The sequence below is a fragment of the Phaenicophaeus curvirostris genome, chromosome Z (genome assembly GCF_032191515.1).
Source record: "Phaenicophaeus curvirostris isolate KB17595 chromosome Z, BPBGC_Pcur_1.0, whole genome shotgun sequence".
Lineage (NCBI taxonomy): Eukaryota > Metazoa > Chordata > Aves > Cuculiformes > Cuculidae > Phaenicophaeus > Phaenicophaeus curvirostris.
The window spans coordinates 50524716-50541800 of NC_091431.1; the positions used below are offsets into that span (position 1 = coordinate 50524716).

At 36.9% G+C, this 17085-nt stretch overlaps 1 protein-coding gene across 1 annotated transcript in view; it reads left to right on the forward strand.

Annotated features, from left to right (window-relative positions):
• Positions 1–17085, forward strand: part of SV2C (synaptic vesicle glycoprotein 2C) — a 109031-nt gene that overhangs the window by 32502 nt on the left and 59444 nt on the right. Inside the window, exon 3 of the mRNA XM_069880751.1 lies at positions 15605–15785. Within this exon, the coding sequence (XP_069736852.1) occupies positions 15605–15785 (181 nt within the window). The remainder of the gene's footprint in view (positions 1–15604; positions 15786–17085) is intronic.

The window sequence follows — 17085 nt, forward strand, 5'->3', positions numbered from 1 at the left end:
CATCCTGTATTGAAACCGCTTACTGCTTTGACCCAGGAGCAGGACCTTGCACTTGGCCTTGTTGAACCTCATAAGATTCACACAGGCCCACTTATCCACCTTGTCCAGGTCTCTCTGGATAACATCCCATCCTTCTGGTGTGACAACTGCACCACTCAGCTAGGTGTCATCTGCAAACTTGCTGAGAATGCACTCAATCTCACTGTCTATATCATTGATGAAAATATTAAGCAGCACTGGTCCTAGTACGGACCCCTGAGGGACACCAGTTGTCATGGATCTCATGACATCGAGCGACATCGAGAACATCGAGTGCTGACCACTACTCTCTGAATGCAACCATTCATCCAATTCCTTATCTACTGAACAGTCCACCCATCAAACCCATATCTCTTAAATGTGGAGATACCTAGAGACATAGTGATTTGGAGGAGAGGAGGAGCTTTCTTGTAAGCATTAATCTTTTCTGAGGACTTTGATTTAATATGGAATATAAAGATTTTGTCTTTGCTAATTGATGGTTAGGTAAACATATTTTCACAAAAAAATGCCTCCCACAACATTCTCATTGGTAAGCTTAGGAAGTGAGGGTTAGATGAACGAACAGGAAAATGGACTGAAAATTGACTGAGTGGCAGAGCTCAGAGGGTAGTCACTGGCAGTGCTGAGTCTGTCTGGAAGCCTGTGGCCAGCAGTATTGCCCAGGGATTGGTACTCTGTGTATTCTTATCCAACATATTCCTCAATGATCTGGGTGATGGAACCAAACGTACCCTCCGCAAGTTTGTTGACGATAGAAAACTGGCGGGAGGGGTTGGTATGCAGGAAGGCTGTGCTGCCATTCAATGAGACCTGGACAGAGAAGAGCCTAACAAAGTTCAAGAAAGGAAGTGTAGGCTTCTGCAGCCCAGGATGAATAACCCCCTGCAGCAATACAGATTAGGGGGTTGACTTGCTGAAAAGCAGCTCTGCAGAGAAGGTCCTGGTAGAAAACAAGTTGACCATGAGCCAGCAGTGTGCCCTCGTGACCAAGAAGACCAATGGTATCTGGGGTTGCAGCAGGAAGAGTGTGGCCAGCAGGTCAAGGGAGGTTATTCTCCCCTTCTACTCTGCCCTAGGGAGGCCCTATCTGGACTACTGCATCCAGTTCTGTGTTCCCTAGGTCAAGAAAGACAAGGAACTACTGGAGAGAGTCCAGTGGAGAGCCACGAAAACGATCAGGGGATTGGAGCATCTCTCTTATGAGGGGAGGCTGAGTGAACTTGGTCTGTTTAGCCTGGAAAAGAGAAGACTGAGAAGATGCCTTAGCAATCCTTGTAAATATCTAAGGAGTAGGTGTCAGGAGAATGGGGCCAGATTCTTCTCAGCAGTGCCCAGTGACAGGACAAGGGGCAGTGAGCACAAACTGGAACACATGAAGTTCCACCTCAACATGAGGAAAAACTCCTTTACTGTGAGGATGACAGAATTATAACAGGCTGCCTGGAGAGGCTGTGGAGTCTCCTCTGGAGACACTAAAAACCTGCCTGGACCCTTTCCTGTGCAACCTGCTCTAGGTGACCCTGCAGGGGGGTTGGAAGAAATCATCTCCAGAGGACCCTTCCAACCTTGATTGTTCTGTGATTCACTGATCTGGGGTAAGTATACTTACCGAAACCGTAGCAGACCTTTGAGTGTGAGGAATCTCATTAAAATAACAGTGAAAGTCCATTGCACTTACAGTTAATAGTAGTAATAAATCTTTAGCAGTGATAGAAAGATTCAGAAATAGAGCTGCAGTCATTGAAACATGTGCCAAATATTGCAGAGTAAGGTGAAAATTGGCCTCTAGGATTAACGTCTTATTTCTTCTGAAAGAGATGCCAGAAATACAAATGCCATCATGCATGCTGTTCACCTTTGGTACAGTTCAGTTCCCTTGCAATGACGTTATTAAAGTACTTCTACTGCAGAGCTTTTTCAGCTTGCCTTCCAAACACAGTTATTTGATGGAGAAAAATTAAAAGACATATTCTTATCTGTTTTAGGCAGCTACATTGTGTGGACCAGTAGAGATTGTTCTGTTAGGTTTACTTCTCTGACAGGAAGAAAGGGACAATGGAGAGAGCAGTATAATTTTGGTCTGTCACAAACTGGAATAAACTCATATCACACAGAATATCATGGGCTTGTCACAAGACAGGAACCATGAGCAAAGATCTGAACCACTAAAGAAATACAGTGTGTTCAGTCCTCTATACAGTTTTAGGCTCCCATTATAAGCCAGTGTTTAAGAAGGTCACAGTGGCCCTTCTTTTCTGAGATGATGTCACTCCCAAACCACCTTGTTGAAGCTGGTGCTGACGAGGGGAATAATAGCACCCACATCAAATGTTTTCCTTCTTGGTGTTCCTGCATGGAGCCTTACTGAGGACTACGAGCTATTGGACAATGTCAGCTTACGTGTTCACTCTTTGCTTTTTTCGCCATTTAGCCTGAGGTTAAATACAATATTTCACTGGCTCAATACCCAGTTTCACCCAAGCAATTTTAACCTAAGCAACACATTCAATACTAGCTAACATTAAATAACTGCATTGCAGTTCATAGCTGAGAGCCTTGACGTTTCCATGCATTTTCAGCACAGCCAAATACTATTTTAATGAACTCGTATTTCAAGAGCTCCTTAAGTAATGTAATACTTGGTTATTATTTTTTTCTGTTAAAATGACATAACTACATATACGTACCTTGGAATAATGTCAGAAATCAATCAGTACACATACAGCTGTTAAAGTACTGGGTCATTTTTTGAGCAAGACGTTTGTTTCTTCGATGTCTAAGCTATGCTTGTTCAGCTGAATTCAATGAATACAGTAGATACTGGGAAACTTGCTTTTATTTCAGTGATGAAAAATGCATCCCAATAAGATATTTGTACATTTGATCAGTTACAAACATGCATTATCAATATGTACAAATATGCCAATGTGTACCATTTCTTTGCACATAAAAATAAAGCTAAATAATTATGTATTTGCAGTTATAGTCAAGCATCAGAGACTGATTGAGTCTAAAACAGTTAAAAATCACTGGGTTACTTTTTTACTCACTGTGGGTTGTTTTCTGGCTCTGCCTATCCCATCACAGATGAGTGGCTTTATCATTTATGTCACAGAAATTTATAATCTTAAAAAAGTGGCCAAAAGGTAATGCCTCCCAAAGGAAAAGCCTGAGGGCCATGGTGATTTCACACATTTAATTTGGCTGTCACCTCCACTTTTTCCTCCCTTTCTCAGCTGCCATGGGATCTGTGGCTAATGATACATCACTTCTTAAATCAATGTGTCAAATAGAGTTTTTTTAACCAAATGGAACATTTTAAACATGATGGTGCACGCTGTTCCAAGTCCTTATTTGTTTAATTCTGCAATGCAGTTAGGTTATGGTCTGCAAGCTTTCTTTTATACAAATGTTAGTCTTCATTATTTGTGTATTTGTAGCTCTGAATTTTTCATCTTGCATCAAAGATTGAGCTAGGAAATGAGAGAGAGGACACATGAGCTCCTTGGCAAGAAGAAATATTTTCATGAAGAAAAATGTTAATGAACTTCATTAAGACATGGGATGAACATAATTTAATGGCTCTTTGTCACACCTGAGTGAATTGTTTCTTGTGCATTTCATCCATGGATGTAATCAATCAAGAACCTTTCAATTTTATTTGTCATTTTATCTTATACTATCAGAATTTAGAAAAATTTTAAACAAATATTGAGATAGATATAGTTTGAAATAGCTACTTATTCCAGACCTTTATCTTGTTTAGGGAAATGTCAGTGCTAAAAAGTGCAGAACACTAAGGACTTTTTAATCTACCCTGACTGCATTTTACTGCATATGTAATTCTCTCCTTAAATGTTACATCTATTCTCACTGTATACATCTTATTTCCTTGTTTGAAGTACCAGTTTGGTGTTGTTTCAAATGTGTGTAATATCACTGCTTTCATAGCTGACGTAGAATCAAGGTCACCAGGCTGTACAAGTATCTATACTTAAATGAAGGAAAAATATTGAGTTATTGCTAGAATAGATACCTGAATGTGACGTGTAATTTTTTTAAACTATTTCTTCCGAAGTTTTCTTAACAGCTACAGTGATAGTTAATAGTTTGTCCAGGACACTGTTATTTACCATCATTTATAAAAGTTTATTTTTCATTTATTCTTAGCCATTTTTCCAACACTTTTTTGGCCCTTTACAGATGGGAAAGCTTGATAGGATGGGATGGTACAAATGCAGTTTCACATACTACAACAAACTACCAAGCCACAGGAGCCCTGGAGGAATTGCTTGCTGACTAATTATGTGACTGAAACTGTGGGTGGTTTAAGGAAGTTCTGTCCATAGTTTTTATTTTCATTGAAGGATATCAGATTTTACATCCAGGCCAACTCTACTTAGTACTCAGACTTCTAGCTGAGCAAACAAATAAAATATTCTTCTTCCCTACCACTAATTGTAAAATGTTGTTTACTGACCCTCCTAAACCAAGGGCGCATTTACCCAGTATCTGCCAGCTTTTTTTTCAGCTAGTGAATACAAAACCAAGAGGTTTTGGTGATAAATTACATATGTCAAGTTATTCTAGCTTTTCTTAACAGGTAAGGTTTTGTTAGGATAAGCATGGGATGGACAAAGTGTCTTCAAAGACCTAGAGAAACCCATTTATCAGGCAGACAGACGTTTTTATCTAACCTTTTAGGGGGGTTTCAGAAGGTTGTGAGAGTAATGTAAAGTAGGAAAACCAAGAAAATGGTGTAAAGTGACATGGGATTTACATCCATAATGTTAAAAAGGTCTGCATTCTCAAGAATAGGTAAATGCAGTGTGTTTGCAAATTTCCTGTCATGTTAGCTGGACAGAAATTATTTTCTGTATACTAGCTAACAATAGAGAGCTTCATATGAAGTTGAGGGAATATGGATGGTTATAACCCATGTGATGCGTGACTCTGTTATACTGTGCCTTGCTATTGTCTGGCGTATGTCAGACGTGCTCATTTTCACAGAGCATGAATATTTTCCTGATCAGCTAGAATTCAGGGCGATTTTCAAGGTTAGTTTTGAAGTTGCCACTAGCAAATCTGACTGAACAGACATGGTGAACTGATAGATACAGTCATCTAAACAATTTCCTATTGAGACATAACTGTGCCTCCTGGCACTATTGTAAATACATAATTAAAAAAGCTGTTTAGCATCATCAGCACCTGCAGTTGCATTGGCACCATACAGAGGATTATTCTGATCTTTGTCTTCATTCTGACATTGGATTATTTAATCTATTTCATTGACTCTAAATGGGAAAGCAGAAAGCAGATGTGGCACCATTAGCATAGGGAGTTTTCTTTTTCACTTGTATCATGTCCTATGGAGTTGAGGTAGACCAGGTCTCTTGTCAAGCACTTTGTGAGATATGTGAGGTTCACACACTTATTAATCTTGGTAACATTTTCCTGATGATGTGAGGCCTAATTCAGTGGGGTTTTTCTTCTGAAACCAGTGGAAAGTCTTTGGTTTGTGGTTTTTATTCTAATTTTTTAGCATAATTTCTCTTCCCCTACCCTTACAAGGGTGGTAACAAGCACTGTATGGATGAGGCAAAATTAAAAAATATTTCCTCCGATTTATAAGGACAGAAGTACTCACAGTATTGGAATATAGTTACAGTAAAAAGAGTTTCTGGCGGATTAAACACTGAAGAAATAACAAACAGTTAGCTTTAATATTGAACAGATACTTTCATTAGGAGCATAGTTTTATTAATTAGTTCTTAGTTATCATGTGCTTTGATTTACTGAGTTGGATGTATCTGTTAATTATTTAGGTGTTTGTACTTTGGGCTTTTTGTTTTAATTCAGCACTAATTAAAAGTTAATGGTATTCATGGATTCTGTTCTGTTTTGAGTCAGAAGCAGGACTGGGCAAGTAAGAAATTAACATTCAGGCAATAAACTGTGCATCCAAAATGAAGAGTTTTGAGATTAAATGAGGTGATTAATGTAGATGACTGCATGGACAATTCAAAGCTTTAGTGAAATACATTTTTTAGCTTTGAAATTTAATTAATCCTAGCACAGTGTACAGTACTGTGCATTGGTCAATCATATGCAGCATCCATAATCATTATGATTCTTAGGATTGCCATAGAAGTGCATTTCAAATTGAGAAGTCACAGCAATTTCCAGTGTGACAGGGTCAATTCAGAGCTGAGCAAAGACTACATTGAATTTAGCTTCTAAATCTGAGACGAGAAAAATGTGGACGACCCTCCACAGTTTCAGTGGAAGAAAACAGGAATTAGGGGTATCAGAACAGCTTAAATAGGTGTGTTTTATCTGAAGCTTGTCTGTTAGGATTTTCCCACTAATGCCAGAGGGAACCGTTGGATCAAAGGAGAAGATAATGTGATAATAGTATGTTCAGTGATAGCACCTAGGGAATCTGTCAACAACTTCACATCATCATCTGGGATTACCTGAGTTTTATAAAGTCTATGTTCTAAATATCGTATATTGATAACAACTGTCTTGTAAAAGTATTGTTTATGTGGGAAGAAAAATACCACATATAGGCTGGTTCTTACAACCCCATGTTGCTAAATTTGGATGCTGACAGATCCTTTGTGTTGTGAGTATCAAGGAAGCAGCACTTTGGTCTTTTTCTCTGTAACGCCTTGTTGATATAGCTAGCTGCGTAATTACAGTGTAAAATAGCAGTGTGCTGCTGTGTGCCACAATAATCACTACTAGTATTCAGTTTGTAAATTATTCTAATGAAGAAAATGGAATAACTCTATTTTTTTTTGATTCTGAGAAATCTGTTTTAGAATAAATAAAAATTATGATAGCATCTGGTAATAGATTGCTGTTTTCTAGAAGACTTAGTTATTGACATGATAAAGCAGCAGTGATGATGACAATGTACTGCAAAGGTACCGTTTTACCATATTCTCTATTTTGCTGCCTTATCAGAAAATACAGCTGTGAAGAAAATTCCTCATCCCAGCAAGTAATCTGCTACCTGTCACAATCTCTCCCGTTACCAAGCTTCTTCTACGCATTTATTTATTTATCTAATTTGGATCTGAGGAGAAGCAGGGGATGTTATTCCTTCTATGGTTGCAGTGTTTTGAAGAAATAATATATGAGTACACAGGCAAATCATCTGTTAAGATTTAATTATTCAAAAAGCATATATCAGCCTATCTGCTTGTGTACATCTTAGGTGTAAGATGAATGTCCCTATAATTGTAAGGAGAATTATCACCATACAGACTCTGGAAGTAAGAAATAATTTTGAATTTCTAAATTAACAGAAAACGTAAAGGTCCAGAGCTAAATCGTCTCATTCTGCATTTAATACATAAACTAGAACTAGTCTCATTAACCTGATGAGAGGAAACATGGATGCAAAATGACATTTATTTTCGTGTTGGAATTAAATTTAACCTTACACCACAAACATTTCAGGCTGTAAAAGTTGTTACCTAAGGTACAGGAAACAAATAAAACCCAAACATGTCGGACATACAAATGTAATAAAAGCATGTCAGAGGAAATAAACAAATTAACTAATAACAGAATGAAATTTGTGTGAATAACTGTGACTTTTGTATTAATGGTATTTCTGAAACTTCTGGAAAAGCTTTGGTCTTTTTTTCCATCTATGAGTTTTCATGATCAAATTATGCCTGCCGTACTATTACAAACCTGTCTTTGAGTTGTCTGTGCTACTGATCATGTTTTTTCCCATTACCTCAAAGACCGTAAATATATTTTCATGTAGAACTGTTGAGTTACCTGCTGTTTCATTTTCCTATCTACAGAAGTCAATTGAGTGTGATCATCTTATGCTCAGCTTTGCTTTCATTTCCATTTTCCTGATTTTCGTGACTGAGTTCCTCAACCAAATATTGCAGGTCATCAGTATTGTCTGAGAACAGGATCATTTTGTCTGAGAACCAGACACACAGTTCACTTGATTCCTAGTTAAGTGAAGTTTCTGAATTGGTGTCAGATTGAATTTGTAGGTATGTTTGAAAGCGGTGTAAGGAGGTGTTCCTTGTTTTCTTTTTTTCTGTTGATGGACCACAGAGATTATTTGTCATATTGTTATCTGTTTGATTTGGGTTATGAATTATATGGGGGTTTTTTTTGTAACTTTTACATTACAGCATTTCCCTGAGTTGTTTCCCTATGCAAATACTGGGGAAACAGATTTCATTTTGGATTAAACCTGTATTTTTTCATTTTCTTCCCTTCATGAGAACACTGATGTTTCTGTATCACTCAGCAGGTTTCAGAAGAGGAGACAAGGCTGTCTTTTTTTTTTCACTGATCTCAACGAGATTCAGTGTTTTCCTTCCTCTCAAGAGGTGTGAATTTTTCTGTTTCTTTAGTTATTATGGAGATAAAAATGTCTTTTTTTACTGACTATAAAGTATATCCAGAATTTCTTGTACACTAAGCAGCTAAAAAAAAAATGTGCAAAGGCTAAATATTCTGTCACTCAAAGACTTATCACTTTGGAATTATGAACTAAGCATAATGATTACTAAGTTGCAAGTCACACTTCCAGCTTCAAGAATCACTGCAGCATCATAGACATTTTACAAACTTTATATTGAGATAGAAGAGCTTCAGTGTTTGTTAAAATGGCTTTATACTGTTAATGTATTTAAAAATATAAGTCCTATTAGCATCATTGCTAAAAATAATTCTAATAAAGTAAAAGTAAGTAAAACTTCACTGTTTGTAAATATATATTAAGTGGAAGAGCAAAAAGTTTCAAAATGAATATATAATGAACTATTTACACTAGAGAGTATGGAGTTCCAGATTGAAGTCTATCTGAGCTGTCCTGGAAGAGAATGAAAGAGTGGATTAGTCTAAAGAGTAGTAATAGAAAAAGAGCCTGATATGCTGCAGCATTTGGTGATTTGCATGCATTGCATATTATTAATTAAGAGCAACAATTTAACATCTGAAGTCACAACAAAAAATGATTGCTGTGGAAACAGCTAGCACTTGGATAAAGGAAATCTATGGCTTGACAAGTCTTGAACTTGCAAAATTTTAATTTTAATGAATATGGTGCCTGGCTCACATACAAAAGATACCCGTCATCTTTTTCAGATGGGTGAACAAATAATACTTTGCACCTTTATCTCTTATTATCTACACCTTAAAAATTTACCATTCCATAAATATAAAGCTTGGTGGTTCACCACTTTGAGCACTGTTTAGAGAAAGGAAGGAATACTTGGTATGAAGGAATATTATTTTATAGCAGTTCTTTATGTAAGAATGCTGAAGTATTAGTACCTCTGAGGAGGTGAACAGTATAATGTAACAAATGAAAACCAAAGATCCTATATTCTGACTACACAGATGGTTTTAGACATCCAAAGAGGGTGGCTTTACAAAATGGAGTTCTGCCAATTCTAGTTATTAGAGTTTTCTTGTATTTGTCACTTTAATGGAAAAGTTTTTGCTTTAATTACCTCCTATTATGAACAATTAATTAGATGTTATATTTGACTGAAGTTCGTTTCTTCATGGTTGTGATTCTTTTCAAAGCCTTTTCTGATGAAAGAAACTAATGACAGATAATAATTAAATATAATTCTGAAATGTTGTCATCTTTAAACTCTGAATATGCTGTTTATCAGTGTCACAGATAAATCTAGATATTCTTATGATGCAACTTAGAGACATTGCAATATTTCTGAATGAATTACTATATTCTAGATAATAGAATAATAGCATATGGGAAAATCTTAGTATAAGTAATTAGAAAACCGATTAAAGAGCAGTATAATTCTTACTAAAGGATGGGGTTTTTTTCCCTTGGAGCTGTCTTAGAACAACATCTATAATCTAATTTTCCAAAATATAAATAAACTTCATCTTATTTTCAGAGTATTCTTTTTAATAAGGGTACTTTTTCCAGTTTTATGAAATGCATTCCTCACTCAGAGAAATGACCTGAACAACACAACAGGAAGAAAACAATTTCAGGCTAGTTTTCTATCTACTTTATGACAGATGTGTTAAATTAAAAGATGACCATCAGTGGGTTTTGTAGCCTGAGTCTCTCTCACAAAGAAGCCTGAATTTACTTCCATTGCTTCATTTTCTCCCAGTGAAGTATATACCATGCTACGAATTGCAACAGACAGTGCCAAGTAAGGATGTTATGGCAACACAAGGATTAAAACACGGTATATCTGAACCTCAATGACTGACTGTGCCTGTATTCTTATCTCATTGCATTCTTATCTCATTAAGCATTTGGATGAGAATTTTCAGTCAGCTGCTTTTTTAAGTTAAACTGTTGCCAGCATCCTGAAAGATGCTTTGTGTGTGTCTTTTAAAAAATATCTATCTACATGGTAGCCAAAGTGTGTACACGGTATAACCCAACTCCAAACTCAAGTTCCCTCATCTGAAGAGGATGCAAGCCTTTATTTTGTACATTTGTACTAATGCGGAAAACCATATCAATATGTAGAGTTTCTGCTGCTGATGAAGGAAAATATAGGTTGTTACAGCCTAGTAAAAGAACAATAGAAGAAGATGTCAACTTTAGCATTGTGAGAGTTTCTTTTCAGCTTCCAGTTGCCTTTTCTCCGTGCCTTTCCACCGAACAACAGAGCTTGAGATTACCTGGTCAGGAAAATCAAAGGCTTACCTTACAGATATCAGTAGTAATCTTGGTATTTCAGAATAAACTTCAATGTTTTAAAAAATGTTTCTGGGATCAAGCTGGATGTTGAATCTGTGGTGCTGTATAAGCTAAATTCATTAGTGGCACAGGTGTTCTGTACCAAAAAGTTAAAAAAAGCGCAAAGGTTTGTGATCAATAGTAGCTGCTCAAAAAAGGGATTACCACCTTCAAGGCAACGTGCTATATTAATATCTATATATATGTATGTACATCTATACAGCTACTTGTTTGGTGACCAGTTTAAAAGTAATGAGAAAAGGGATCAAGGTTTGACCAGCAATGAGATATTTAATTTTTACGTATGTAAATTTATGAAAAAATGTAATATGTGAATTATGAAAGGCTTACAAAAATTATAGTGGTTTTCCCACAAGATTTGTGTTCTGACCAGTGGCATGACATGATAAATGAGAGCTACAAAGGTTGGAAAGGAAGAATAGTGAACAGTAAAACATAATAATCTCAAGTCGTACATTACTTGCATTTGCTTTGTGGTTGTTCAGCTGTTTTAACAGTTCATTGTTAGAATTCTCCTTTGTCGTTTTTCACTTTTATGGCTTATTGTAAATACTGCTGCAAGGGGGAAAGATCTTTTGGAATTATTTGAAAGCTGAGAGGAACAGGACTACCTTTATGGGCTGCAGAGAGAGTTGTGTTCTATACAAATAGAGATAAAAAGTATGAAAAATAAGAAAGACTGGAAAATACACTGAAACAGGTATCATTGAGAGCTGCGGTAGGTTCAGGATTGAAAGGATACATATCTTTGCTCAAGGATGGGGATTGTGGAGGGTCTGCAAGGCATTTAGGAAAACAAGTCAAATTTAATATGTTCGTAAAAAGTGAGCTAACAATGCAACTTAGAGACCAGCTTATACATAGAAGTTTATTGATAGGTGGAGAATACTATTTTTAGCAACATCTTTTCAGATAATTGCATGGGCATAAGAGGCCAAAGAACAGTATCATGACCATAGAACTTTTCATCAAAAAGAAAGGTTAATGTTTTTAAACTCTCAAGACTTAACTTTTTTCTTCCACCATTCATAGAGTTTTGATATTTCTGTGGATCACAAAGACAGTAGTTACATGGTAAAATTAAAGTTATTTGCATAAAACATTTAATAATTATCTATGTAAAGAAATAAAAATAATTTGACTGGCCTTCTCTGAGTATTTCTAGTATTAAAGTGTTGACAGGGAAAGCCCAACAAGGTTTATGTATGAAAGAATGTAAGAAATTTCACTTTATGAGTAAAGCCTAAGGATTTTATTTCCCTTTTTGAAATCACTTTGCTGGCTATTGAACTATTTTTGCTAAGTTCTTTCAACTAATACAGACAAGCAAGAATCAATTTTACTGGATGGAATTTCCACACTGCTTATGGGTACTGGTCTACCTAAAATGTTATACAGTAATGCCCACAGGAGAGATTCTTAAAGAAGTTGAGTGAATATGTCAAGCTATTTGCCTAAATTTTTCACTTGAGGACCAGAAAATGTGTGAGCTCTATCTGCATTCTTAGGAAAATCTCAGTTATTGGAGTAAAAATTTCTGATCAGAATGTGGGAGCTGTCTGAAAAAGGTCTGTTGCTAAACACCTTTCATCTGAAGAGAATTTTATAGTATCTGTGTTCTTCCTGAGATAAGAGAAAAAAGAACAAAGGTGTCTTAGGAATTCTGCAAATTTACCTACACTCTCATCAATATCCTTTGATTAAAGACTAAGATCCCACTAAGACTTAGAAAATATCCATTGACAAAAGTTTTGAGAAGTTGTTTAACTATTGGTGGTCTTCATTAGGTGAAGAGATAGTTAATGCTCCTGTGATCTGTTGTCCTAACCTCAGGGACTTGGGGAGAAGACAGTTAGCATAGAAATATCCCATCCTTATTTTATGTTAGCTAAAGTGACAGCTGCAGAAAAGACTGATTTGCTGGTATTTTCACAGTCAGTGGAAAAGGGGATAGATGTTTTCCCCTGCTTCTTATTGCTCAGGCTGGGAACTATCAGATATTTTTTTGATCCAGATAACTGAAGCATGTGGAATTCATTATTCAAAATAGAGGATGTTGTAGGCTGCTCTGCTTTTGGTAAGGCGGCTGAGATAGGAATGGACCCACAATAATAATCTGCTGTAGGTACTGCTTCTATATACCAAGTGTATAAATACTTACATATGAGGTTTTACATTATAACTGACAGAAACACTGCTCTGCACTGACAAAGGTAGGGACTGGAAGACTGAAGAACTGCCCACTATACGAAGGGATAGGGTGCAAGACCGTCTAAGAAACTTGAAGGTGTACAAGTCCATGGGATCTGATGAAATGCATCTGTGGGTCCTGAGGGAACTGGCAGATGAAGTTACTAAGCCACTATCCACCATATTTGAGAAGTTCTGCAGTTTGTTGAAGTTCCCACAGAATGAAAAAGGGGAAACATAACACACCTTTTTTAAAAGGAAGAAAAGGGAGGGCTGGGAAACTACAGGCTTGCCGATGTTACCTCTGTATGATGGGGTGGGACTCTTTATCAAGGTGTACAGTGATAGGACAAGGTGTAATAGTATTAAGCTGAAAAATGGTAGATTTAGATTAGATACTAGGAAGAAATTTTTTACTGTGACGGTGGTGAAGCACTGGAACAGGTTGCTCAGGGAAGTTGTAGGTGTCCCATCCCTGGAGACATTCAGGGCCAGGTTGGATGGGGCTTTGAGCAACCTGGTCTAGTGGAAGATTTCCTTGCCCATGGTAAGGGGGTGGGACTAGATGATCTTGAAGACCCCTTCCAACCCAAACTGCTCTATGATTCTATAATTATTTGGTTCCAGAAGTTGTTTGAATCATGCATGGAACCAAACAAAAGAAAAATGGTCTGCATTTTGAAGTATTAGGTCTGTTTCTTTCATGATACATTGTGGCTGTTCCATGAGAATTTGTAATTCTGATTTACTGTGCCTCACTGGTTCTCAAGAGAGAAAAATTTTCCATAGATTTTACTTGTTGTGCTTGGAACAGTTTTTCCTCTGTGTTTTCACAAATCTTTCATAGTAAAGGATAACTCAAACTGTAAAATTACTGCTCAGAGGTAACGTCAGGTGGTAGTTACTCTGTAGAGGCCTTGGATTTAGGAACAACTAGTGGATACTGATCATCTTCATACTATTGCTTTCCATTTGATATTTGAAATATAAATAATGTAATTTTTATTAAGAATGTTAAAATCTATAAATGTCTCCAGGGTTTGTGATCCAACTTCTGTATATCACTGAGGCATCCAATGTTAAAGTACGCATAGGTGTCCAGTTGTGATAAATGCAATAGAAACAGTGTACTCAACTAATTAAATATAATTGTACCTTGATACTATACCTTTAATATGATGTGTGTTCTAGCAAACACTTTTAAATAATGTCTCATACAGAAGCAGGTGTGGAAACCATTCATGCAAGACTTGAGTGGGAACAGGGACATTTTTGGGTACATGAGACCCTGCAAATGTCAGCACTTCTGCTGTTAACATGGAAATCCAAGCATGGAAATACTGATGACTGTCTTCTGTGTTAGGCATTTCAGGTTTTTTTCAGCTTTCATTCCCTTGCAACTACCTTCTGCAGGGTAGAGGTGATTCTTTTGAAGTCCAGAATTTTACACAACAGCAATTAAAGCCCAGCAGAGCTGCCAGAGAATTTATTACTTCTTGTGGCTGACAAAAAAAGGGACACAGGATGAGGATTGCTAGTATTCAGCTTCTTCCAGATACTCCATATCTAATTTCTGCTCTGTAACATGTGTATAAGATGCTAGCAGCTGGTAGATAGATAAACTACAATCTAGGAAGCTCATTAAGAAAAACATGTGGAAAATGAATAACACATGTATGAAACAAAACACAAAAATCATTGGTCCTGTCTATGGGCTGGTTACTATTTTTAATTCTGACAGTCTGTTCAATGTGTTGTGCAACTTTGCCAAGTGTCCCACAGAGAGTTTGTCCCTGAAAAGAAAATAATATGCTATATGCTAAGGTGTAAGTGGTTATTAAATATTAATGGCATTAAATATTTCAACTTGTGTCTCTGTTGAAAGAACTTCATTTTGAATACATCATTAAATTAAAAATAAAATCACCCTAAAATAATTTTTCCCTATCTCATTTTAATATATATAAATAAACTGTAATATATCTATTCAAAATTCTTTGTGAAAAAAGAATCCCAAATCATTCTGATGTTTTTTCTATACAAGATTGTGCCTTTTAAAATGAAGCAGTACACTGAAGTAGTAGGGAGGAAAAAACCCAATAAGGCTTGTCCTCTTTAATTTTATAGATCTCAAATGGAAAGCGAATATTTCATAATCAGGTTGGTTTAGGCTTAACACATCTTACTCCCAGGGATTAATCCTCTGCAGGGCTGCTTTTATTCTAGAAATGTCCAGACAACTTATTTCTCTAGGGAAAGCTTTGGTTTTTCTATATTTAACATGAACGCAGTCAATTACTGTGGAACCAGTGGCATGCATTCTCCTGTTCAGTCTTATTTGCCTGTAGTTTAGTTGTTTTATCTAAAGACACCTTGTTTAATAATTGTATTAAACTTCAATGTGCCTGGTAACAGATGACAAAGACACAGTAGGAAATATGTTCTCCTTAAATACGTTTGCAAAGCAATGCTTATAACTTCGACTCACTGAGACAGGAAAAATTAATCTCTGTGCTGTTTGTTTTGTAAATATAGAAGATCAATTATTTTACATGTGGTCAATTGTGGTCAGTTATGTACCTCACAAAGTAACATCTTTTTTTTTTTGTGTGTGTATTGCAGGTAGCATAGTGTACCTTGGGATGATGGTGGGGGCATTCTTCTGGGGAGGCTTGGCAGACAAAGTGGGAAGGAGACAGTCACTCCTGATATGCATGTCTGTCAATGGATTCTTTGCCTTCCTTTCATCATTTGTCCAGGGCTATGGCTTCTTCCTCTTCTGTCGCTTATTTTCTGGATTTGGGTAAGCTCCTCTGGTTTCATTCTTTTCCTAAGTTCTGTGTGTTAATACAACTTTCCTGTTCACGAGAGCACATTATTTAATGTAGAAATTCAGTCTGTGTCAGAGGCGAATTAATCAAGATAGCCACTACACCCCTAAAAAACAACCTGAAGGGGGACAATAATGATATTATGGGAAAGACACAGACTGCAAACTGTGATTGAGTCCTGTTCATTATTCTGATGGACTTGTATTTTGAGCTGGATCAGCTTGCTGCTGTTTGCATTGTGTTGTGTATTGTTTGTTCAATCAATGAAATAATACACTCCTCACAGGTGTACCGTAAGATTTCAGCAATATTTGTAAAGTTTGAATGCCTTTGTGTGCATAATGTTCTTTATAATACCACTGCAGTCAAGACTGTCAAATTCTACATGGAGCCCTGGAGTGTGCCATATGTTTTTGCTCCGTCTAGAAGAATAGTTTTTGTGACACTGTATTTGCTTTGCTTTTGTATTAATTTAGATAACTTCTCAGCTGTTGGGAAACTTTATGATTAGGTAGTGTTTGGTTAAGTTTATAATTTTAAATTTACATGAGCAGAGATTGTGCTAAATGAGCAAATTCCTATGAAAAAGCTTCTACCTTTACCACGCTCTTGAATAATCAAGAACTTTGTTCAGTAGATTGGTTAGTTTAGCACTTCTGGTAATTGCTTGATTCAGATCGAAACTCCCAATTACAATTCCATTTCCATTTCCAGTCACAGTAGCTTCATCCTCACAAGCTGTTGTCCTACTAGGGGACTTCAACCACCCTGACATATGTTGGAAAAGTAGCATGGCAAGCTGTAGACAATCCAGAAGACTCCCAGAATGCATCAAAGATAACTTCTTAACCCAGAAAATAGATACTCCTACCCAAGGGGGTGCGATACTGGACCTTATGGTCATCAATGCAAGTGATGTAAAGATCAGAAGCATCCTGCACTGCAGTGATCGTGCACCGGTGGAGTTCAAGGTCCTGAGGGATATGGGAAAGGAGGGCAGTAGAGTCAGGACTGTGAATTACAGGAAAGCAAACTTGCAACTCTTCAAGGAGTTAGTCAGTAGCAGCCTCCTGGGATACAATCCTCAGGGACAAGGGAGCAGAACAGAGCTGGCAAATATTTAAGGATGCTTTCCATGAAGCACAAGAGCACTCAGTCTTTAGATGTAGGAAATCAGACAGGGAAGGGAAGAGGCCAGTGTGGCAGAGTCGAGACCTGCTGGTCAAACTGAAGAGCAAGAGGAAGCTGCACCAGCAGTGCAAGCTGGGATAA